General features: G+C 42.9%; 1 protein-coding gene across 6 annotated transcripts in view; it reads left to right on the top strand.

Moving 5' to 3' along the window:
• The first annotated feature begins 1,307 nt into the window (after window positions 1–1,307).
• The window catches only part of Rnf217 (ring finger protein 217), a 129,126-nt gene continuing 107,074 nt past the window's right edge, over window positions 1,308–23,359 (top strand). For 5 of the 6 annotated variants that reach the window (XR_013424904.1, XM_078019251.1, XM_078019247.1 and 2 more), the window contains exon 1: window positions 1,308–2,329. Coding sequence is in view for 5 of the 6 variants with exons in the window: in XM_078019251.1 (XP_077875377.1) it covers window positions 1,451–2,329 (879 nt within the window). In the remaining variant the exon portion in view is untranslated. The remainder of the gene's footprint in view (window positions 2,330–23,359) is intronic. The other variant, XM_078019250.1, reaches the window with a different exon arrangement.

Genomic DNA, 23,359 nt, shown 5'->3' with positions numbered 1-23,359 from the left:
ACCTAACAGCTCCTTCCTATCACATGAATGTGTAAATTGAATTCCTTCCCAAGATAAAGTTAAAAAAAAAAAAAAAAAACAAGACAAAACAAAAAAACTCCCAAAGATTGGTTTCCCAAAAATGTTTTCATTGGCTTTAGGGAACTAAAATACACCAGTGTATGGGTGACTAATACTTCCTGTATAATAAAGATAGATCAACACATAATTAAGTTCTGGCTCAAATATAATTGTTGTCCTGGAAACAGTTTTGGGGATGAATATGGTTATGTTAATGAAACTCCTCACGATTTCCACCAATGATCCAATTTATTAATTAGGCCAGATCATATAGTTACCTTGTGCTGCCCATTTAAAAAAGGTTTAGGAAAAAAAATCAAAGAAACACACATACAAAATTTCCTGAGAGAACACTGGGGAGAGAGAGAGAGAGACAGAGAAAAAAAAAAAAGGAATAAATCGCTGATCAGTTATTAGCCCTTGTCCTTACTTCCAGCTGAAGTAGATTGAAAGTGCTTCTTGGATTTCTTGTGGGTTTCAAAGATCCTTCTTGCCTCACTGGGCAGAAAACTGTAGTATATAACAGCATTTTGAATAATCCTTAGCATTGTGTCTTCCAACCCAACATCCTTAAGCAGTCAGGGTTTTCTAGTTCCAGCTTGCAATATTGAGTAGCTTTGTAGGAAGTTCTACTTTATGTGGAGCCCAAAGGGGAGTCTGCCTGACCTGAAGGGTTTTGTTGAGACCGAGTGTGAACTCTGGGCGCCAGAGCGCATCTCAGCTCTTTAGATCACACCCACTCGGGTGTGTGAGTGTGTGCGCGGGTGCTTACGCGCGTGTGTACGTGTGGGGAGGTGTGCGCCAGAGGGGTGGGGTGAGGGGTGGCGAGCAGGGCTCTAGGTGAAGCTCGAGGAGAGGGAGGTCGCCCTCTCCGGCCTCTCCCCCGGGGGCCCAGGCGGCAGGCTCGAGCTCCAGCACCTACTGGTGCGCGCAGCCGCGGCGCCACAGGCCCCTGGACTCTCCGACCACCGCCCCCCCGGCCCCGCGTCCCGCCGCCGGGACCGGCGATGGCGCGGGACTGACGGCCGCCTCCTCTGGGACTCCTCTGCCCCGCCCAGGGTTCGCGGGGGCCGCGGCACCGCCCCAACCTGCATGTGGGGCGGGCGCCCCCGCGCCCCGAGCGAGCGGCCCTCCGCGCCCCCGAGGCGGTGCCTGGCCGCGCCGGAGGACGAGAAGGAGGAGCGGCGGGCCGGGCCGGGCTCCCCACGCACCGCGGCCCGGGAGCACGGGCTCCCTGGAGGGAGCTTGGGGCGTCCCAGCCCCGGAGGAGGGACCCGGAAGCAGAAGCGGAGCCGCGAGTGGAGCCGAGCCGCTGCCCCCGCTGCCCGCCGGCGCCGGGTGGGGGTCCCGGCGGCTGGATGGGCAGCGGCGGCGCGGGCCGCGGGCGGCGATGGGCGAGGAGCAGAGCACGGTGAGCGGCGGCGGCGGGCCCCAGGAGGCGCGGGGCCCGGACGGGGGCTCTGCGGGCCACCCTGAGTCCCCGAGGCCGCGGGGGGACAGCGCCGGGGCTCCCGGGCCGCGCGGCGACTCCTCGGAGTCGAGCGGCGGCGGCTGCGGAAGCGACTCAAGCTGTGCGGACACCAGCGCCCCGGAGCCCACGAGGAGCCCGGGAGCGCCCGAGTGGAGGAAGAGCCAAGCACTGGGGCAGCCCGCGGGACTGGCACTCACCGGGCCCCTCAATCCCCAGACTTTGCAACTGCAGCTGGAGCGGGAGGAGGAGGAGGAAGCTGGGGACAGAAAAGAGAGAGGGGATGAACAGCAGGAGGCGTCCCCCAGGGAGGAGACGGAGCCCAAGACCCACGCCGTGGCTCCCGATGGAGTGGTCTTGGACGTGCTGGGTCAGCGGCGCCTGCCCCCAGCCAAGAGACAAGTCTTTTGCTCTGTGTACTGCGTGGAGAGCGACCTGCCGGAGGTCCCCACCGCTGAGAAGCTCTCGCCGCCAGAGTCGCCACTTCGGGCTCCGCAGGTGCCCAACACCTCCAACCCCCAGTCCTCCTTCCCCAGCCCCAGGCTGTCACTCCCAGCTGACCCCCTTTCCCCCGACGGCGGCAGCATCGAGCTGGAGTTCTACCTGGCGCCTGAGCCATTCTCTGTGCCGGGCCTGTTAGGAGCTCCACCCTACTCTGGCCTGGGCGGGGTAGGGGATCCCTATGCGCCCCTCACGGTGCTGATGTGCCGGGTGTGCCTGGAAGACAAGCCCATCAAGCCCCTGCCCTGCTGCAAGAAGGCCGTGTGCGATGAGTGCCTCAAAGTCTACCTGAGCTCCCAGGTAATGTCACCTTTTTTGTACTCCCTCGGCTTCCCTTTCATCATTTCAAATCTCTGGCAAGGAGGTCCCCTTTCAAGCTACCTACTAAGGGAAGAGCTGACAGGACACATTAATGAAGACTGTAAGATCAGGCGAGGCAGGTAGCCACCAAAGGAAGCAGGCTTTAAAAGGCCACCGAAGGAGGCTTTATTGGGATATCACTCCATTAGACCACAGAGTGGTCAGGAGAAGGGTCTGAGGAGAAACCTGGTGGGAGCTCTACTGGAATGGGATTTTATGGGGCTCACTGCAGGAAGGGAAGGGATTGGGAGAGGAAAGGGGACTTTTAGGGTCCCTTGTCCTGCTGGAGTTGGTCATGGGAGCTGGCTGAACTCCAGGATTGGCCAAGGGGTCCTGCTCATTGACAGGCATTAATCAGGAGATCCTGCTGATTGACAGGCATTTTGGGTGATTGATGTTTCCTTTCCCTCGTGGGCTGCAGTCACTGCCACTGACCTAACATCCTAGGCCCTTTTGGTGATTCAGGTCAGCTAATTTCGTCTAGCTACTTCCTGCTGCTTAGGGGGCTGGGGTAAGGGGATGGCTCCCGTGTAGGTTCGGTGGGTAGGTGACTGCAGGGGTGTAGGAGCATCTGGTTGAAGGTCACTCTAGCAATTTCACTCAAGTGCTTTTGAGCTAACCTGAGGAGGCAGGGAGCAATCATTAATAGAAGTCCTATTACTACTATAGGAGTGAGAATGGGAGTCAGCCACGCAATGAGGGTGAGTTTAGCCAGCCTGGCCAAGGGTCATTTGATTGTTGCTGTTTAAGCCTTTCACCCAAACGACAGAGGGTGTCAACATTCTCTTCGATCGATCCAGTTTCATTGATATAATAGCAGCATTCTTCTTTCAGGAACAGACAGGTTCCTCCTTTGTCTGCTGCCAGAAGATCTAGAGCTGAGACTTGGGCAAGAGATGTTATTTGCCTTTGTAGGGAAGCGACTGATGCCTCTACTGCTTCCTGAAGTTGTTGTTCAAGCTTTTGAGTAGCGGTTACTGCATAACCAAGTCCTCCTGCCCCGAGTCCAGAGGCAGCAAGGGAGGAAGCCAGGGAGAGTCTAACTACTACTGGTAGAAAGACTGGAAAAGGAGGTAGCAACAAGTCCTGGAAAGAGAGGTAGTAACAAGCCATGTTCATTCAGCCTCACTGTACAGAGTTAATTGGGGGACCAATGTGGAAGGAATACAAAAAGCAAACTGCATGTTGAGGCTTAGATTTTTTGTTAGGGTACCATTTCACCAGAAAAAGAACCCATGTGGAGCAAGGTTAAGGAAGAAATTCGAATAATCTGGTCACAGGGTGCTGAACCTGAGGAAGTGTAGCAGCAAGAGAAATTCCCTGATGAGTTACAAAAAAGAGGTACTTCCTCAAAGGCTGGAGAGGGGGGTCCTTGGGGTCTAATTGAGGTATTGAGCAGAAATCAATGGGAATCGCGGTTAATGGAGTATGATCCAAACCTGCGCAGAGGAAACAGTCTGAAATGTTATTAACTTTGGACAAATTGAGAAGCTGAAGGCCCTGATGATTAGGGCCATCTATGAGAAAGGGTCAGCTTTAGGATGGGCAACTGCATCCAGCTGGTGTTGGAGTTCCTTCTCTTGCTCCTGGATGGTTATGTGAATTTGAGGGAACACTTGTATATAAGTTCTCCATATTCTGATAGAGGCTGAAGGGTGTTTGGCAAAACTCCAAGAATAAAATTTACCATCAACACCAGAAGCCCATTTTGGGTCCCATGGGTCCCAAATAGTTAATTTGGGGTATGCTTGATTCTCATAACAAACTTATCTAGGAAGTGTTTCTTTCATGAATTATAAGGGCATCCGCCATAGGTGTCAGGCCAGGGCTTACAGGATTCTTCAATTTGGTGTATTATGAAGCATAGCATTGCTGAACATAAGTGGGACGAGGTGGCCTGGTTGAATCCAGTAATATTAAGGGTGATGGTCCAATTACAGCTAGTGAAAGGGCAATCGCCTTGACCCATAAACTGAGAGCTGGTGGTGCCATCCTGCTGCCATGTTGCTTGGATGTAGAAGCGCCATCTATGGGTTGGGATAGAAGCTTGAGAGAGATTAATTAGTGATACAAGGAGAGGGTTGGTGAGAAATCCTGAGTTTGGTGGGCCCCAACATGGTGGAAGTCCAGGACTGCACATTTGGAACCGGTGCTTTTTTAAGGCAGGAGACATGGTACCAGGGGGAGTGGCCCAAGAGTTTGGCTGCTGTTGGGATGGCAGGTATGACTGTATGGGGTCCTGTCCAGCGACGTTTCAACAACTGAGGATGGAGCTCTTGAATTAAGACTGTGTCACCCAGTTGAAGAGGGTCCGATTCAATTCCTGATTGTGCTGGGACAGAAGTAACGGATGGTGCAGGAAGACACCCGTCTGCGTGTTCCCTTAGTAGTTTATGTAGAAGTGTGAGATAGGGCAGGGAGGACACAAGGGGAGGAGGAGTGACAGGAGAGTTTTGGCTGATTAAGAAAGGGCACCCATAGAGCAGCTCAAAGGGGCTAAGGCCTGAGGGGGCTCTAGGGGTTGCCTGAATTCGGGTGAGGGCCAACAGCAGGAGATTGGGCCAGGACAGTCTGAGTTCAATAGCAAGTTTAGTGAGATGATCCTTGAGAATGCCGTTAGCCCTCTCAACCTTACCACAGGATTGGGGTCGTGGGGGATGTGGAGCCTCCAAGTGATGTTGAGGCCTTTGGAAACTAGTTGAACAACCTGAGAATTGAAGGCTGGACCCTTGTCTGACTGAATGGTGGTGAGAAGTCCAAACCTGGGAATGAATTGCTCAATGAGGACGGAGGCGATGGTGTCAGCAGTTTCCCTGGAGGTAGGGAAGCCTTCTGTCCAACCTGAAAAAGTATCAACCAAAGTCAGTAGGTAGCGCAGCTTTTTGTGCCTAGGCATGTGAGTGAAGTAGATCTACCAGTCTTCGCCTGGTTGGTGGCCTCTCATCTGATGTGTAGGGAGTTTAGGTTTGATGCCCCCTTGTGGGGATACTGTAGAGCAGACAGAACAAGCCCAGTGGACCTGCTGAGAGTGGTTCTCATTCCTGGGAAGTAGAAGAGGGGTGGTAAAAACTGGAAAAGGGGCTTGGGGTCAATATGAAGAGAGTTATGTATGTCCATCAGTAGGCTGTAAGCTTGCTGTTTAGGGAGGGCAATTTTATCCCCCAGAAAATCCAGCCATCCTTCCCAAAATGGACACCTTGGGTTATTAGGTCCTGTCGTTCCTGTGGAGGATAGTTAGGCTTAATTGTGGTGGATAAAAATAAGATAGGAGCTGCTGAGAATTTTGTTGTTAGTTTCTATGGCTATAGAGTCTGCTTTGTTGTTGCCTATAGCTATAGGGTCAGAGGGATTTTTATGTCCTCTGCAGTGTATGATGGCCACTCGTGATGGCAGTTGTAGTGCCTGTAAGAGCTTGGAGATGAGAGAAGCATTGACCACTAGTGATCCTTTTGTGGTCAAGAATCCTCATTCCTTCCAAATAGCTGAATGAGAATGAGCAATTAGGAAGGCATATTTGTTTGCCTTTGGATAAAGTAAGAGCCCTGATAAGTGAGAAAAGTTCAGCCTTCTGGGAGGTGGTTCCTTCAGGAAGGAAGCCGGCTTCCAGAATTGAGGCAGCAGTGACTACTGCGTATGCAGCTCTACGATGTCTGTCATGACCCATCACTGAACTGCCATCCACAAAAATGGTTAAGTCAGGTGAGGGAAGTGGGTAATCAAAGAGGTCCTCACGGGGTGATCGAAGGGCCGCTAGCACCTGTGGACAGGAATGGTTAGCACTTGAGGGGGGCTGGGATAGTGGGAGGAGTGTGGCTGAATGGAGAGGAGACGAAGAACAGAGGGTAATGGTGGAGTTCTCTATAAAGAGGAAGTGGAATTCTTGAATTCCTGAAGGGCTCAGAAGAGGAAGACACTTATGGTTTAAAAGGTCCTGCAGTTGATGAGTGGAGAATACAGTTATTGGTTGGAGCAAAGTAAGTTTTAGGGCTTCCTTAGTTATTTCTGCTGCTGCTGCCAGTGCTCGGAGGAATGGTAGCCATCCCCGAACCACAGAGTCAAGCTGCTTGGAGAGGTATCCCACCAGCTTATAGGAGGGTCCAATTGGTTGAGCGAGGAGGCCAGTGGCGATACCCTGTCTTTCATCCGTAAAGAGGTGAAAAGGATGGTTAGGGTTAGGAAGAGAAAGAGTGGGAAAAGAAGTAAGAGTATCCCTGAGCTTGTAAAAGGAATTGGCTACTAGGTTAGGGGAGGTAAGGGGCCCATGAGGAGTCTCCTTAGCTGCCTGGTACAAAGGTTTGGCAAGAAGTGCAAAGTTAGGAACCCAATGCCTGAAAAAACCTGCTAGACCCAGGAAGGAAGGGATGTAGTCCACTGTTTCGGGTGGCTGAAATTCACAGAGAGCTTGAATCCTGTCCGTTTTCAGGCTTTTAGAGTGAGAAGTACACCTAAATAGGTAACTCAAGAGGTAGTAAGCTGGGCTTTGACTGGAGAGACTCTATAGCCTGGGACCCCAGGAAATTGAGGAGCTGAACAGTGTGTTTGGGAAGCCTTAAGTGATTAACTGCATAGGAGGAGGTCATCCACATACTGTAAGAGCGTGCTATCCCCCAAGTCACAAGCAGTTAGGTCCCATGCCAAGGCCTGCCCAAAGAGATGGGGACTGTCCCTGAATCCTTGGGGTAGGACTGTCCATGTCAGCTGTTGAGACCTAAAGGATGTAGGGTCTTCCCACCAATGGGAACAATGGGAGAGAGTTTTAGGATTTTCTCTAGCAAGGAAAACTTGGGCAGTAGAACAGATAGAACAGAAGGTGGGACCAGAGCGGATGTCCCAAAAAGCCTGAATATAAGGAATTTGTACCCATTTCCCTGTCAGGCTACAGAAGTTATCTAAATCAGTGAGGACTTGAAAGTCAAACGTTCCCCCCGGGGGCCATCTTGACCCATTGTCCAGTTCATACTGGGGCCAGACCACAGTAGAATAAAAGACCAGGCGTTTAAGGCGCAGGTCTTAAGCAAGGCCTAGTTTGGTAAAATTTGTATATAAACAGCCCAAAGGGGTTGTGGGATCCAAAGAGGATTTCTTGTTTCCCATGACCTTCCGGGCACCCTTGGGGGTGAGTGGGAACAGAAAAAGGAGTCCCAAATTTGGCTCACGCTCACCTGAGGAACGGATAAGGGCTAGGCAGAGGTTGAGGCCTCCCTGTGCCTCCTCGGGCCCAAAAGGCTCTCAGGAGAACTGGGACGTCTCCACAGTTCCCGGAGGAGCCCTGAACAGAACGGGCAGGGCCTATGGCATGTGCGTGACTTATGGATAGACCCCACAGACAGAAAGGGTCTGGAAGGTCAGGGGAAGCGAACTTACCCTACTCCTGTTGGCCCAGAAAGAGCAGCTTAGAAATTTCCCGGTTCGTTTCAAGGGGTAAGGGATGGACTTAATCCCCTGAGGGAGAAGCCCCCAAATCCCTTCCCAGGTGTCAGCACCAGATGTAAGATCACACGAGGCAGGTAGCAACCAAAGGAGGCAGATTTGAAAAGGCCACCGAAGGAGTAGGCTTTGCTGAGATATCACTCCCAGGTGGAATTCGATCAGACCAAGAGTGGACAGGAGAAGGGTCTGAGGAGAAACCTCGTGGGAGCTCACCAGCCTGAGATTTTATGGGGCTCACGGTAGGAAGGGAAGGGATTGGGACAAGAAAGGGGATTTTTAGGTTCCCTTGTCCTGCTGCAGTTGGTCAGGGGAGCTGGCTGAACTCCAGGATTGGCCAAGGGGTCCTGCTAATTGACAGGTATTAGTCAGGAGATCCTGCTGATTGACACGCACTTGATTGATGTTCCTTTCCTGCGCCCGACCTAACAAAGACCTCTATAAAATTTTTATTTCATAGTTTTTGCTTAAGTGTGTTTGGTTCTCAACGGTTTACTTGACTGGAATTTAACTCTGCTCTGAGCTTCAGGTTTTGGTTGGCATCTGAGGGAGCAAGGTACACAATGAGTTGCCTTCTACTTATTTCTTTTACTACGTTGCAAGCAAGAGCTTGCTCAGAGGAGGGCATTGAGACTGCCTCATTGGCCTGGTATCCCAGATACTAACAGGCAGTAGACACAAGATAAACATTTATGGACCCAGTGAAGAAAAGGGTTGGAATTAGTATTTCAGTTCCATGATAACCGATTTCCAAATTGTGTTCCTTTCATATTTTCCAGAAAAGTGAAAGTAAGTATATACATATATTTACTTCTTATATATTTACTTCTTGGCTCTTGTCCACGTTCAGTTTTCTTTTTCTTCAGTGAAGTTGAAGTACTTTTCTTCACTTAAGTTTTAAGCCAGCACAGTACTTTGTTTCTTTAAGAGAGAAACAAAACAGAAAGAGCAAAACAAAGTAAGAGATTTAACTAAACAAGTATTGGTGGAACTTTCCTTCTCACTTCCTCTTTGAGAGTATATTTCTTTTCTTGGAAAGCTTGAGAAACAGGGCAGTTTTCCTATACTGGTGGTGAATGTGTTCTTCCAGCCATTTTCAATTTGTGATGTTGCAGCCAGTGTTTTGCACAATCCATAATGCCCTTTGATCCCGTGTCTGATTGTCCCAGGCCTATTCATCTTTCAAAACCCTGTGTGTTCAGGTGCCAGCTCTTCTGCGAAGCCTTACCTCATCCTCTAAGCCACTGCTTATAGACTTTTCTAAATACTTCTTCCTATCATACATGCACTGAAGTTGTTTTTCACATGTCTGTCTTGCTAGACTGTCTGGACAATGTCTTATAGTTTGAAACTAATAGTTTCACATGGAGTCCCTTTCACATAGTAGTGTTTAACACTGGTTAAAGTGAACTGAACAGGGTTTCATACAGTGTGGTTTTTCTATGTTTTGTGGTTAGACCATGCCTGGGTTTAGACTGAAAGTGTGTATTCTGCCCAGCTGAAAACGCAGAGGGAAACTTAGACAAAATGGAATGTTACATGAACAGTAACTTGGCCAAACTGCTGAGATTATCCAAAGGCCTATGAGAGACGATGATGTCTCTTTCAGGCTTTATCCACAAACGGATACTTCAAACAGGAGGAATGTCTGCTGCTTGTTGTGGTTGTTTCTATGACATCACCATCAAACAGATATTGCTGCTCTCCACGTGCAAAGCCCTGTGGTGGATTTCAGACATTCCCCAAATACAGGCCTTGCTCCAGAGAAGTCACTGTGAGAGCAGATGTGTACACAATAATAATACAAAGTAGCATATAATGAGATGTCAACAAAATAACAAGGCCAGGTAGCACTTAAATGTTAAATGCAAGATTCAAGTATCAGGGAGTTTAGAAGCTGAAAGGAGGTGGGCGTTGTGGCTTGGGTACTCTGCCAGCCAATTTGATTTACTTGAGGTGGACGTTTTCCTAAAAAAAAAAAATTGCTTTTTTTTTTTTCTTTTTAATTACCCTAAGTTAGCTTTTGGAAGTTAGTTTTTGATTTGTAATGCAGAAGACATGGGCAGGTGAGGGGGGATGTAGCAAGGTGAATCCAGTGGTCATTGCAACAGGTACCCAAAAAAATTCCTTTGAAAGGGCATAGTATCTGAAACTTGTCTACAGTGTTTATTACATGTATATTCCTGACCTCCTCCCAACACATTTGACAGAAATTTCTATAAAGAAAAATATATATTATCTAAAATAATAAGCAGCAAGTACTGAACACCAGGACTACTTCCACCTCAGGTCTTTTATACTTGCTGCTTCCTGTCCCTAATATGTCCCTCTCTGGTCCCTTTGCTTTCTCTCTCCATCCCTCCCTCCTTTCAACTTTCTTCAAATATCACACCCTGTGGTCTTCACTGACCCTGCACTCACCCCTTATCTCTCTTCCTGATTCTTATTTTCTCCATAGTAGGAATTATGCCCTATCTTGTACTGAAATTAGTCAAGTTCCTTGAGGACAGGAGTTTTCACATGCTTTTTTCACTTTTTTATCTTTAGTATCCACGAGGTTGTCTGGCATATAATAGATGTGCAACTAATAGTTATTGAATTTATGAAGAACCTGAGGGTTGCCCCAGAAACCAAGGCTGGAAAGTGGTATTCTACCTCTGTACTAAATTCTACCTTGTACTTCTTGATATTTAAGATGATAAGACAAAAACTGAAAGCAGAGAAAATCAACAGGTTTACTAAATTTGTTTTTTAAATTAGGATTAAAAGAGTTTAGATGATTGGGGCTGGGGATGTGGCTCAAGCGGTAGCGCGCTCGCCTGGCATGCATGCGGCCTTGGTTCGATCCTCAGCACCACATACAAACAAAGATGTGTCCGCCGAAAACTTAAAAATAAATATTAAAAAAAAATTCTCTCTCTCTCTCTCTCCCTTCTCTAAAAAAAATAAAAAATAAAAGAGTTTAGATAAACTTTTGACATAAAAATTAGACTTTTTTTAGTTGGATAAAAAGAGGCTTGTGATTTTAAAATTTCTAATTTGACTCAATGCTGAGGTCTCTTGGCATCAAAGGATCTCTATTTCCCTGCCACTTAAACCTTCTATGCCTGAATTTCCTCATCAATGAACTATAATGGCAGGCAATGATCCATAGTAACCTAGGAGCACCAGAGCAAAACAACAACCTCCAACTGCATGGTTGTTTTGCTGCCCTGTTGAACTGAATCAAAGAGGCATGGTGAGCTCTTTCTTTCTCGTTAATTTTTTTTTTTTAAGTTTAACAGAAGCGAATGTGTCAATTCTTAATTTTCAAAGTTTTTATGACTGGCATGGGGGTGGGGGATGATAAACTTAAATACCTATTTGACTTTTTTCATTCTTTTGAGTTTGTGCCATGTACTTAATACATTATTTAACATCATTTAAGAAAATAAAGCAGAGTCTCTAGTAAGCATTTTATGCAAACACTTAAAATGCATATTAAATGTGAGTTGGAATATTGCCTGGTTAAATGAATTTCCTTCTAAAAGGAGATGCTGAGTTCTTTGAAAGAAAATATGAACTTGGAAAATAGGAATGCAAAATTTTCAATGATAAAAGTCTATTTCCAGTAGTTCCAGGGACGGACTATATTGTAAAGGTTGATGGGTAGTTGTCATCAATATTTCAGTACAAAGCTAACAGTTGACTTAAATACCTCTGTGCTCTTTTATTTTTTCAAAGCACAAATATTCTCCAGTTATCACTGTGAGTGGAGCTAGGGGAACTTTCCTAGTGGAACGACTTTACACTGCAGTAGTTTCTGATTGCCCCAGTGAAGGGTTGAACTGGTGAATTAGAACTCTGCTGCCACATTAGGTGTTGATTTAGGGGCTACAGTGCATCAAGACAGAGATAGTGGAAGTAACCTTGGTGTACATTGCCTTGGAAACATACATCCTTCATACTAAAGCCTAGAAATGCATTTCCACAAAAATGGCTGACGCACACAGCCCCAGGAATGTCTGCAGTCTCCTGCAGGTTCCCAAGCTCTCCTGCGGCTGACCTTCTCAGCTGGTGTGGCCTTCTCCACATTCTCTTAGGAAGAATACAGACTTCTTTGTTCCATAGAATACTATTGCTCTTTTTAGAAATCCTTTGCAAATGTATTTCCTTTTTGAATTTGGTTTAGATAAAAATGTATTTTTAATATGAAATTTTATAATCCATACTTTAGATAAAGGAAAGAACTGAGCATGCTAAAGGGCATGGTAAAGGTAGCAGCTGTTGTGGTTTCACCACTCTGCTTAAAAGTGCCAGGGAATTGGCAGATGGATGTAACTTGGAATGCATACACCTGTCCAATGAGTATTAATAGAGCCGAGCAGAACATTTCTTTTGCAGATTGTGAGCTAAACAGCTGCTGGATGGTAATGTCCTAAAATGACTGCTATTATAGTCACTTCAGAATCAGTGACCTAGGGCCAAAGCTAATATATTCTGTTATTAAGGTCTCTAAGTCATCCAGATCTTCATGCGTAATATGGAGTTTTTTTTTTCACTTCTGTAAACCCTAAAGCAACCTGAATATTTTTAGAAATCATGGCATTCAATACGCATGTGAGTTTATAGATGCTATCATGCCAGGTGTGATTTTGGTAGTCCTAAAAGTGTGAAGAATAAGACTGAAATTTATTTTAAAGTCACTCTACAAATTTTGGAGGTGAGAATTAAGGTGTACATAAATATATAGTTTTATGTATAAAATTGATATGTACATGCCTGTGTGTGTGTGTGTGTTATGTGTGTGTGTATCGGTCAAGGAGAGAGGTACAGTAACATTTGCTTTTACAACTTCCTTACTCAGGCCACTTTTCCCCCTCTCCTCTCTGTTCTACATTTCTCTTAATAATTCCTTTGCTTTTTTAAAAATCTGGTTTTAATTGGTATTCAATTGCTGCAGAGAAATCCTCTGTGGGCCAGCAGAACTTGATCTTCCTGCTACATGGGTATTTCTCTTCCCTACCAGTTGTCTCTTCATGGTACAGAGACACCCTGGGTTGCGCTCTGTTTCCTAAAAGATTGCAAATTACATCGAAAGTACTACTTACCTAAGGAATCAAATCAATATCTTTAGAGTATGATTTTTTAAAACTTTCTCCCAGAGTAGAGCTGCTTTTATACTTGAAAACTCTTCTAATATTCCTGGTATGGGAGACATAAAAGGAGATCATTAGGACTTGAATTCTCAGCTCTGTATAAAGAGTTTTTGATGGGCAGTGTAGACAGATAGCTGAGGCTAATTATTCATAATTAACTTATTTACTTATTAGTGCACCACTTAGGCATTTAACAAATACTTATTGGGTACAAGTATGTGAACCAAAATACTTTATAACTATAATAAATGTCCTCAAAGAACCATCTTACAGCCTTATTGTCAGTATTTTCCCAGCTTTATCTGAAAAAGCTTTTCTTAAAGTGAACAGACACCTATTGGATCTCTTTTCTGCTTCCTCTCTGGGAGTTTTTATTAAACCACTCCTGGGACATCAGCTAACCTTTTATTAAGCACATTGCTTTTCCTCTTAATATGTTTTATCTAAAATAATTAATATGTCCATTCCTCATGTTTTAGTATACATATGGGATGAAGGAAAATGAATTAAGGATAACTTGGGTTTTGAGCCCAGGCAATTAGCAAAATGGGGTCACCATTTCATAGAGTAATATTGTAAGAGGACTAGGATGAGAGGAAGTACAGAGTTTGAAATGCCATTTTAGACATTCACCGGGGGATATTGTAGGTCATCAGTGTTTGGCATTCAGAAGACAGATCTGAATAGAATATATAAATTTGGACATTGATTGCATTTAGATGGAACTTAAAGTCATGAGACTAGATGAGATCACCTTGGGAGTGATAGTAAATAGGGAAGGAGAAATGAGGATTGAACCTGAGCATATCAGTGTGCACAGATGTGGAATCTGGAATGTATGAAAGAACCAACAAGGTTGGTTAGGAAAAGCGAGAGGGCCAGTTAGGCAAGAAGAGAATGAGATACAGTACTTACCCATAAGTCAAACAAAGGTGGTGTTTCAAAAGGGGAGGAGGAATCTTCTGTGTCCAGTGCTTCTGAGTTCTAACAGGATGAACACTGACATTGGCCAACAGATTCCCCAACAAGGAAGTCATTGGTAACCATGAGCAGGGCTGCTTGCATCAGCAGTCTTGGAGCTAGCCTTCTGATTAGAGTGGGTTCAAGAGAGCAGGGACAACTCCATTCTGTATTGTAGGTAGTACAGTGCTATATGAGGAAACTCAAGGCCAGAGACATTCAGTAACCTGCTCAAAGTCACAAAGCTGGGCGATGTCGAAAGTGGGATTTAAATTCAGATCCATTGGAAATTTATTATAGGAAAGATTAGTATTAATAAACTTCCTTTTCTTTCAAGTTAATGTCTGTATTGTACAAAATCACAAGTCTTCTAGTCAGAGCAAGAGAAGAAATTTAATTATGTTTGTCAGAAACTTAATTTCTACCAAACTTAGCCTCATCTAAGAAAATCAACAGAAGTCAAACAGTTTAGAAAAGCATGTTTGGCTTACGGCTCAGGTTTAATGGCAGTATCTGCTCTTGTTTCCTCCTGTACTTTTTGGTTATTATTTCTGTTTTCATTTGAGCTTTCTCTTATTTAAATATGTCTTAAAGTTTGTGTCCAGATGGCCTTATATGCTTTCTTACTTTAAACACTCTTGGTGGGTCATCTCATATTCTCCCATGGTTTTAGATAACGCCTGTGAGCCATTGATTCCCAAATCTTCATTTCTAGTTCCATCACCCTCTTTACCTAAGTACCATACAACCATCTCCGATTATGGTTGGATGTTCCACCCACGGACAACTTAAACTTACTTAACCTCTCAAATCTAGTTCCCTCTTCTTCCACACTCCTGAAACCTTTGGGATTCCCTGTTCCTCCTTTGGGATTCCCTGTTGCCACCAGTTTGTACTCAGATCTGAAACCTGGGGTCATCATTGAACTTTTCCTCCATCTCACCACCTGTCTTTCAATTCTGCATCCTAAAAATATTTCTTTATTCTTCTCTACCTTTCTGTCTTTCTGCTGTCATTTCCCTTGCTCAGGCCACCACCACTTCCTGCTTTCTAACAACAACTTCCCCTTTGGTGCCAAGTGCTCCAACCTTGACTGTCTCTATTCGGTTCTCCACACTGAAGCCGGAGGTTTCTTTATATAATGCGAGACCATTGTTGGCACTCTTTCTCCTTGCCTTTCACTGTGGGGCTCTGGCTTTGAGGGTAGAATGTAAACTGAACAGCAGTGTTTACGTGTCCCTGCGTGATCTGACTCCTTGCACCTCTCCATGCTTTGTTTTTCATCAAGTACCCCTCCAGCTTGTAGCTGTTACTCAACTTCTTTTTGTTCTTTGAACACTTCATGACATTCAGAATTATGAGTCTTTCCCTGTGGTGGCATGAACTTCTATCTTAGGGGAATCTTTTTTTTTTTCTTTCCTTGTGATTCCAGCTCTTCTTGCCTCTCTATACCTCTTCATTCTTCTAGACTGAACATAAACATTTTTCTGAGAATTCTCCTTGACCCCCTGTATCCGGATTACACAGGCTTCCTCTGTTCTTGGGTAGCCCTCTTGAGGTTACCAAACAACACAGGAATCTTGCTGTGAGATTCTTTTTTATTTCACTGTATGTGAGTGGCTTTTTTTCAGTTCTGTTCTGCCTTGTATTCAGAAGCTTGTGTGTGTGTGTGTGTGTGTGTGTGTGTGTGAATAACTTAGTGATTTGTTGTTGATGTTGATTAATTTTCTGGCTCTTTGTGTGTTGTAGGTATGGAATGAGTATCGTGGAATGGACTTCTGTTTTCCATATGTAATTGATACACAGGCTGGTGTTGTCAATATGTAAACTATTGGAGTAGAGAGTGCTGTAGTTTGGATCTTGAATGTCCTTCAAAGGCCCATGTGTTAAAGGCTTGGACACCAGCCTGTGGCAGTGTTGAGGGGTCGTGGAACTTTTGGGAGGTAGGACTTAGTGTAAGGAAACTAGGCCCTTGGGGGCATGTCCTTCAAGGAAGACTTGGGAACCTGTCCCTTCTCTCTTGCTTCCTCTTCTACTATGAGCTCTAACCATGATGTATTATGCTGCTGCAGGCTCAAAGCAACAGGGCCAAATGACCACACAGTGAAACCTCTGAAACTGTGAACCCAAATAAAACTTTCTTCATTTTAAGTTGATTATCGCAGGTATTTTGTAATACAAAGCCAACACAGATGGCCAAAATGATCAATACTTAATTATCTTGCTTAAAACCCTGTAAGACTTTCCCACTACCTTATCCACACTTCCTACTTCCTAGCACTGCGGAAAAGACTTGACCTCTGATCCTCTCACTCCCTTCTGGCACTAAAGCTCTCTTTTCTCCAACCACAGTGTGGTAATTGCTCCTCAGCCTTCAGATGTCTTGGATTTAGGTCTCAGGCCTGAACCCGTCCTGCTCTTAATGCTTTTAGAGTCCTTCTTACTCTGTCAGCATTGTATTTTTCGCTTCGTGTAATTATATGTTTGGGTGGTGATTGATGTTTGATTAATTTTCTGTGGCACCCCCCTCCCCACTCCATCCGATATTTTCTGAGCTGCTTTCATAGCTAGCATGTAGCACTTAGCCCGGAGCAGAGTTGGTGTTCAGTAAATATTTGTTAAAGACTGAGGGAATGATTAAAAATAAATGAACAGTATGCTTAGGTTTGTAGAAAAAGTAAGGTGAATTATTGAGTATGAACTTGTGACATCTTGTTGAACAGTATATTTCAATTTTGAATGCAATGAAATGTCATGGCTGGAGCCTTTATCCTATAGCATCTCATCTATCCCTGAGGTATGTCTTTAATTATAATCCCTGTTCTGGTACAGTGCCTCCTGTTTAACAAATTCCCTAGGACCGAGGGGCTTAAGGCTACTATTTTATTTTGACCGTGACATTGTGCATAAGGAATCTGGGAAGGGCTCAGCTGGTCCGTTCACGCTTGGGGCTTCTCATGGGGTTGTAGTCAGATGTCCGCTCACTTGCTTGGCTGGCAGCTGATGCTGGCCGTTGTCAGGGACTTCAGCTGTGGCTCTCTACCAGAATGCTGCATGTGGTCTTGCCAGCATGGCAGTCTCTGGCTTCTTCCTTGGACACTGGCTTTCCCCGGAGATAGTGACCAAGGGAGCCAGGTGGAAGCTGCATGATCTTTTCTATCTTAACTTGGAAGTCCCTCAGCATCACTTGAGCAGAGCAGTCTGCCCAGATTCAAGTGGAAGGACTCTGAACCCCAACATCTTATGAGCCAAGGGTTCTGGAGCTCTGTTTTAGAACTTCCAATTCAAAACAATAAGGAATGTTGTGAACTTATGTAGTAAAACTTTGAAGCCTGAATTTTGATCTGATTAAAAAATATGTCAATCATTTAGTTGAATGTATTTCCAATTTGTATCATTATACTGTTTAATATACTTTAGTGTTGCATTCTTTTTTGTACTTTACGTTTGAATTATTGTAAGGATTCACTTGGTTTTAAGCAAAGCTTATGTAAAAGCTATTATCTTTTAGAATTAAATGTCTTAGATTATATCATTGTAAATGAAATATATCAGGGTGCCAGTCAGCTTTTAATTATTTTGATTAGCTCCATTTAAAATTATTCTGAACCATACAACTTTCTTTTCATCCTATCAAAATTTTAGCTTAATGGTAGTTAAAATACTATTTTGAAAAATTTAGGAATATTTTCTGCATAAAAAGAGTTGATGTAATAGATTTTTTTTTTAACCCAGGCACATTCTATAGAAAAATGGTATTCCCTTTAATAACACCTTAGAATTATCCATCCTGATTAATCTGTTAAATTGAACTGCTGTCGAATTTTTTTTGCTTATGATATTTTAGTTTGTGTGGATGATTTTACCTGTGATTCATGTCTTCTTGAGTAGGTAACTCTTTAAATTTCCATAAGTGTGTAGTTTATACTCAAAAGTTTCTTCCTGATTGAGGATCTGTGAATCCTGAAATAGAGAGGATATATTGCTTTTATGATGTGGGCTTTTTTTTTTTTTTCCCCTTTTCCTTTTTTTCACCTGGCTCAGGTAACTGAATTCTGCTCTAATTCATTTACATGAATGACTAATCCCTTTTAAAATCTTCCTAAGCCATTTGCCTCAATAATATTCCCTACTATAAGATTCAGAAGCTAATTATAGGCTCCGTAGCAAATTACTTCCCTTTCAGTGGTGCTCATTTTTGGCGTATTTCCTCACGTGATCCTTGCCTGTGCTCATTGTTGGTGAGGCTCATCAGCCCTGAGTTGTATGTGGCAACTTCAGCCACCACATCTTTTCCCACTGGTTGCCTAACAATTTAAAACAGCAGGGAAAATGGAACAATTGACTATAAGCTGTTTTTCCTAATGTTTTGAGTTTAGTTAATCAATAGTTTATGTCTAAGTAAAACTGTTGGAGAAAATCAGAAGAGACTTTGATGTGCCCAGATTGCCATCCCTGCTTTTCTGTATGAATGCGTGACCTAGGCGGAAAATGCAAAGTTTTGTCTCCTGCCAGAGATGCCCTGGTGTTAGGCACAAGCCCAAGAGTTCTCCTTTAACCCTACTTTTAACTAGTTTTTACCCGAAATGTTGATTTTTTTCTCCCTGTGCTATCATTTTTTCCTAAGACTGTTTCTGAAATAAACACTGAAAATGAAAGGCTCCTAAAATTAAACAAAGAAATATTCTGTGTATGTGTTGGTACTCTAGGTTAAAACTATATGTGTGTACATATGTTTGTGCACATGCACATACACAGGCATTCTTATATATATATGCATACTGTCTGTCTGCCTATCCAGTTTTCAAAGTTATTTGTGTCACAAGAGGAATATTTACTGATGTTGAGTTTTAAAAATCTAAATATATTCATTTCCAATGGAGTTTGTGTTTCAGGTGTAATTTGTATCAACCAAAACAGATAGTCATTGGGTTTACCATTTTCCACATTGTTGTTGTTCTGAGTTTTAATATGTCACTTTGTGAGTCTTTGAGACTTCACCCTGAAGATGAAGAAAGAGTTCAGAAGGAATGCTTGCAAGGAAAACACTGAAAGGATAGCATTTCCCCCCTAAGGTTTGCTTGTATTTGTTTTCAAGACTTTAGAACAAAAGTGTTCAGTCATGCTTTTCTCTTTAAAAATCTCTAGCATATCTAAGACTTCAAAAGCTTGGAAACAGTCTTTTCCTGTTAAAAATCATCCAAATGAAGAACTTCAGAGAGATTTTTAAATCACTTGTATGTAATTTCAAAAGTTAAAAACTATTTTTAGTTGTAAGAGCAGTTGATAATCATCAGGGAAGTTGTAGATCTAGCTGAATTTCAGCAGCAGTCTTTGCATAACTAATAGGTGAGACACAAACATCAGTAGAAGGATTGAGTAAGCATGGGCAACACGTGCTGTGTTGCTGTGGCTGTGTGAGGGGTCTTTTCAGTTACAACAGTTGTTAAAACAAATTGTCAAAATAAATATAAAAGCCCAGGATCATGTAATGCTGAACAAAAATTTTCGAAAATAAAAAGCCAGTTCTGTGATGTTGCTTTTACAATGAGTAGTGATAGCAAAATGTTATTATATGACCCGTTAACAAGATGTAATTAAAATTAAGATGCAGAAGAAAATCACTGTAACTTTTGGATTGTTCTTATATTGTTCTTATATCCTTTTGGTGTGTTATAATCTAGATAGATTAAACAGAGCCCAGTTGGTTTGTTCAGGGTGGTAATAAGGCCAAAGTCAAGTAAGCAGTCTGCTTATAGTCTGGGTAACAAATAGCATGCTGATCTGTGGCTGTAGACTATCCTTACCCCCTGCCCCACCCTGCCCATTTCATGAAGTGTCGGCTTTTGATCATAAGACTGTAGGTGAAACATTATGGAGGAATTGCTATTAATCTTCTCACCTTTTCTGGAAAAACAAATTGAAGCACATATTGAATCACTGGTGGTTTGTGAATCACAAACTTGTTACATAGAGAAATCTTTTCTTCCACTAACTGAGACTTACTGTCTTTCACCATAGGCAAGGTTTAGAGAATTGGTTCTTTAATATGCAATTAGTTTTAGGGAATTAGAGGGAGGGAGAACTAAAGCATTGTTATTCTATTAAAAATATTTACTGAGCACAAAATATTTGCTTAGCGCCCGTTCTAGTTGCCATCAGAAGAGACAGTGTATCTTTACAGAGCAGTAAACTTTCCATCTTCTTGGAAAGTTTTGGTATTGACTATTGATTTAAGTGGTTCTAAGAAGAAAAAGCTGTTTTTGTAGGAGCAGAAAAAGTTGAAACTTGGCTGCCTCTGAAAAGTGCTGATTGCTGTCCAGGGGAGGGTAGGAGAAGGGAAGGGAAATGGGGAAGGGAGCTGTCTAAGTAAGTGAGCTGGAGTGAACAAGCACACATAACACACTCAAAACCCACTGGGTGTGCAGGTGATCATGATTGGAGACGGGTACAGATGGTGAGTGTGGCATATACAAATGAAGAGGCAAGTGCTGCCTGGGGAAAGCAAGAGTCAGCAGAACAAAACTCAGTACAGAGCTGAACTCTCCAGGCAGGTAGCTGAGTGTGCAGAGCCCAGAGTGGGCACAGGCATGGGCAGGTTTCAAGAACTGAAGGGACAGTGCGGCTGCAGCGGTGCAGCCGGTGGAGAGGAGCAGGAGATGACTTGTGGGGGTGGGTGTGGGTCCGGTTGTATAGCTCCTCTGTGGAATCAATAATTCATTCCAGCTGTGAGGGAAGTCACTGCACATTGTCAGTGTGGCAGAGCTGTAAAATGATCATTAATGCTTTAAAAAGCATTCTGGCTTCAGTGTGGAGAATGAATTGTGTGGAGGGGTGGGAAGGTGTGTTAGAAGGCAGTTGCAATAGACCAGAGCAGAGGCGACAGTGACTTACACTAGAGTTCAAGCAGTGGAGACGTTCTTTCTCACATCCTATTGTTTTCTGGATATTTTGCCTTTAAAAGGTGTTGTCAGGGCACAGCTTCGCTGCAGCAGCAGCAGCAGCACAGCAATCCTGGCAGCTCTGTATTGTTGGAAGGCCCCAAGTGGGACAGCCACATGCATTGGCTGCAGCCTGCCTTTCAAGCAGCATAGACACAGCATCTTTTCACTTGATTTCTTCTCGAATTTCACCTGTCTGGAATGGATTTATTTTGTTTTGTTTTATTTTTTAACTGGTTTCAGAGATGCTCATGTGAGGAGTCACTTCTTAAAAAATATGGAAACATCTATTGAAAAGATGTCCATGGATGTTCTTTTACTGATTCCATCAAAAGTAATTTGTCAATAAAGTTGGCCATTTTTTGCGTCACTTTTTTGAAATTTACTTTCTTTTTTTGTTTGTTTGTTTGTTTTTACTGTTTCCTCCATTGGATACAGTTTGCCATGTAGAAAGAATGAGTAGGAACTGTCACCTCCCCTTCCCTCAGATAACAAAGGTCTTACTGGCCAGCAACCTTTAGTTCTCAGAGGATGTTATTAGAATTTTTTGGTAATTCTGTTTAGTGCTTGTTCTTACTTTGTTGAATTATTTTAGTAACTGTCATTTGCTTCCCCGGTTAATTTCTGTTTGATTACGCATATTCCTCTTTTCCTTCTAAATCTTGTTTTTGTAACAGTGTGTCTGAGTTCCACTTCCTCTGCCTTTAGTCACAAAGGCCCTGGGGTCATGGCTTAACTATACAATGGCTGTTTTATTTTGATTGTGGCTATCTTTTTCTTTGTTTTTAGTAAAAGTATAGCAATAAAATAACTACTTAAACAAAGATTTGCTTTGTTGATTTTATGCTGAGCAACTGAGTTGCCCCTCCCTCCCCATGATTTAGTTCATAACTCCTAAAGTTGTTTCCTCTCTTTACATCCGACACTAATCATAAAATCTGTAATATTTCAGGTAGAGGTAATGTCAATGTGATTTTTTTTTTAACTTATGAGGAAACCTCAAATATTTATCTAATTTGTCCCATGGTATGTGTTAACTAGATTTTGGAAGAAAATAAATATGTATGTTTGCTTCATGTTTCAGTTTCTCAGCTTTCCTCCATATAATCCCACTGGAAAATAAGCTAAGGGGAAGTAGTGTTTTGTAAATTGAAAATGCTTTCAAATTAGATGGTGCCATCTGTCACAGATTCTAGGTAGTATCCGGAAGTGCTTTGGTGTCTTAAATGTATATAATACAATTTGGGGAAAAATAATTTAAAATTTGACTTTAAATTGTTGTTTAGAACATTCATTGAATTTGTAATACCTCCTTCCAGTGCTTTGCAAGGAATTTACGTTTTCCTTTATATTCATCTTTATGTCAAGGATCTTCTCATTTAAAAGGGAAGTCAATGTTTGCAAAAAATTTCTTCATAAGTGTGAATGGATTTAGCTTTTGGGTTCCAGCAGCTTAACATTTTACCATAAAAGAAACATTTTTCCTTTATAGAACAAACATTTCAGAAGGGTAATACAAGATTTTTTAAAGTGTTTATTTTAACTTTTGATAGATAAAGTACTTTGGTATTTTCTATAACAAAAATGTCATAATTGGTATCTCATGTTATGGGAAAATTCAGTAGTCTAAAAACCCACACAAGCCACCAAAAAAAGAAAAGTAGTTTTGCATTTTTTGTGTTTAAATAACACAGTTTATGTAGTAATTTATTATTCATCATTAGTAGGATATTAATATATGAAGCTATGCACAATCCAACATGGAAACAAATTAAACAAATGTTGTACCTTCAGAAGGCTTTTTTAATTTCTAGATGCTATGCAGACACTTGTTTTCTCAATCACCTTTGGTACATCACTGATATACTGATATCATCACTGATATATATCACTGAATATATATCAAGAAAGCCAAATGTTGACGACTTTCTGGGATGTGAAAGTAAATTACCGAGTTCCTGATGAGAAGATTGAAATGGAATTGCATTACTCATATACTACTACCTTTGAGCAAAACTGAAAAACTGTGCTGAGAAGTCATTCATCTTTCCTTGGCTGTCAAGTTTGCTGTTAGTTCATGGGAAGATGAGAGAAGGAAAGAAGCAGATATAACTGGTATAGTAAAGGACCACTTTTTTAATAGAAACTTTATTTTAAAAGAAAAGCAGATGTACTCTAAGTAGTAGCCCCCCTTTATCTGTGGGAGGTACATTCCAGTGAATGCCTGGAACTATAGATACTACTAAATTCTCTCTGTACTGTGTTTTTTCCTATACATATGTACCTGTGGTGAAGTTTAATTTATAAATTAGGCATAATAAGGTTAACTGTGATAACTCTTAATAAGATTGAAAAATTATAATCACATACTGTAATTAAAATTATGTGTATATAGTCTCTCTCAGTGTACTGCTGTACTATGCTCACTCTTATTGTAATGATTCAAGGTGATGTTGTTTCTGAATGATAAGTAACTGCAAGAAATAAAAAAACTACAAGAAAAA

This window comes from Ictidomys tridecemlineatus, chromosome 8, assembly GCF_052094955.1.
Source record: "Ictidomys tridecemlineatus isolate mIctTri1 chromosome 8, mIctTri1.hap1, whole genome shotgun sequence".
Taxonomy (NCBI): domain Eukaryota; kingdom Metazoa; phylum Chordata; class Mammalia; order Rodentia; family Sciuridae; genus Ictidomys; species Ictidomys tridecemlineatus.
This window is presented reverse-complemented; position numbering and strand designations above follow the sequence as displayed.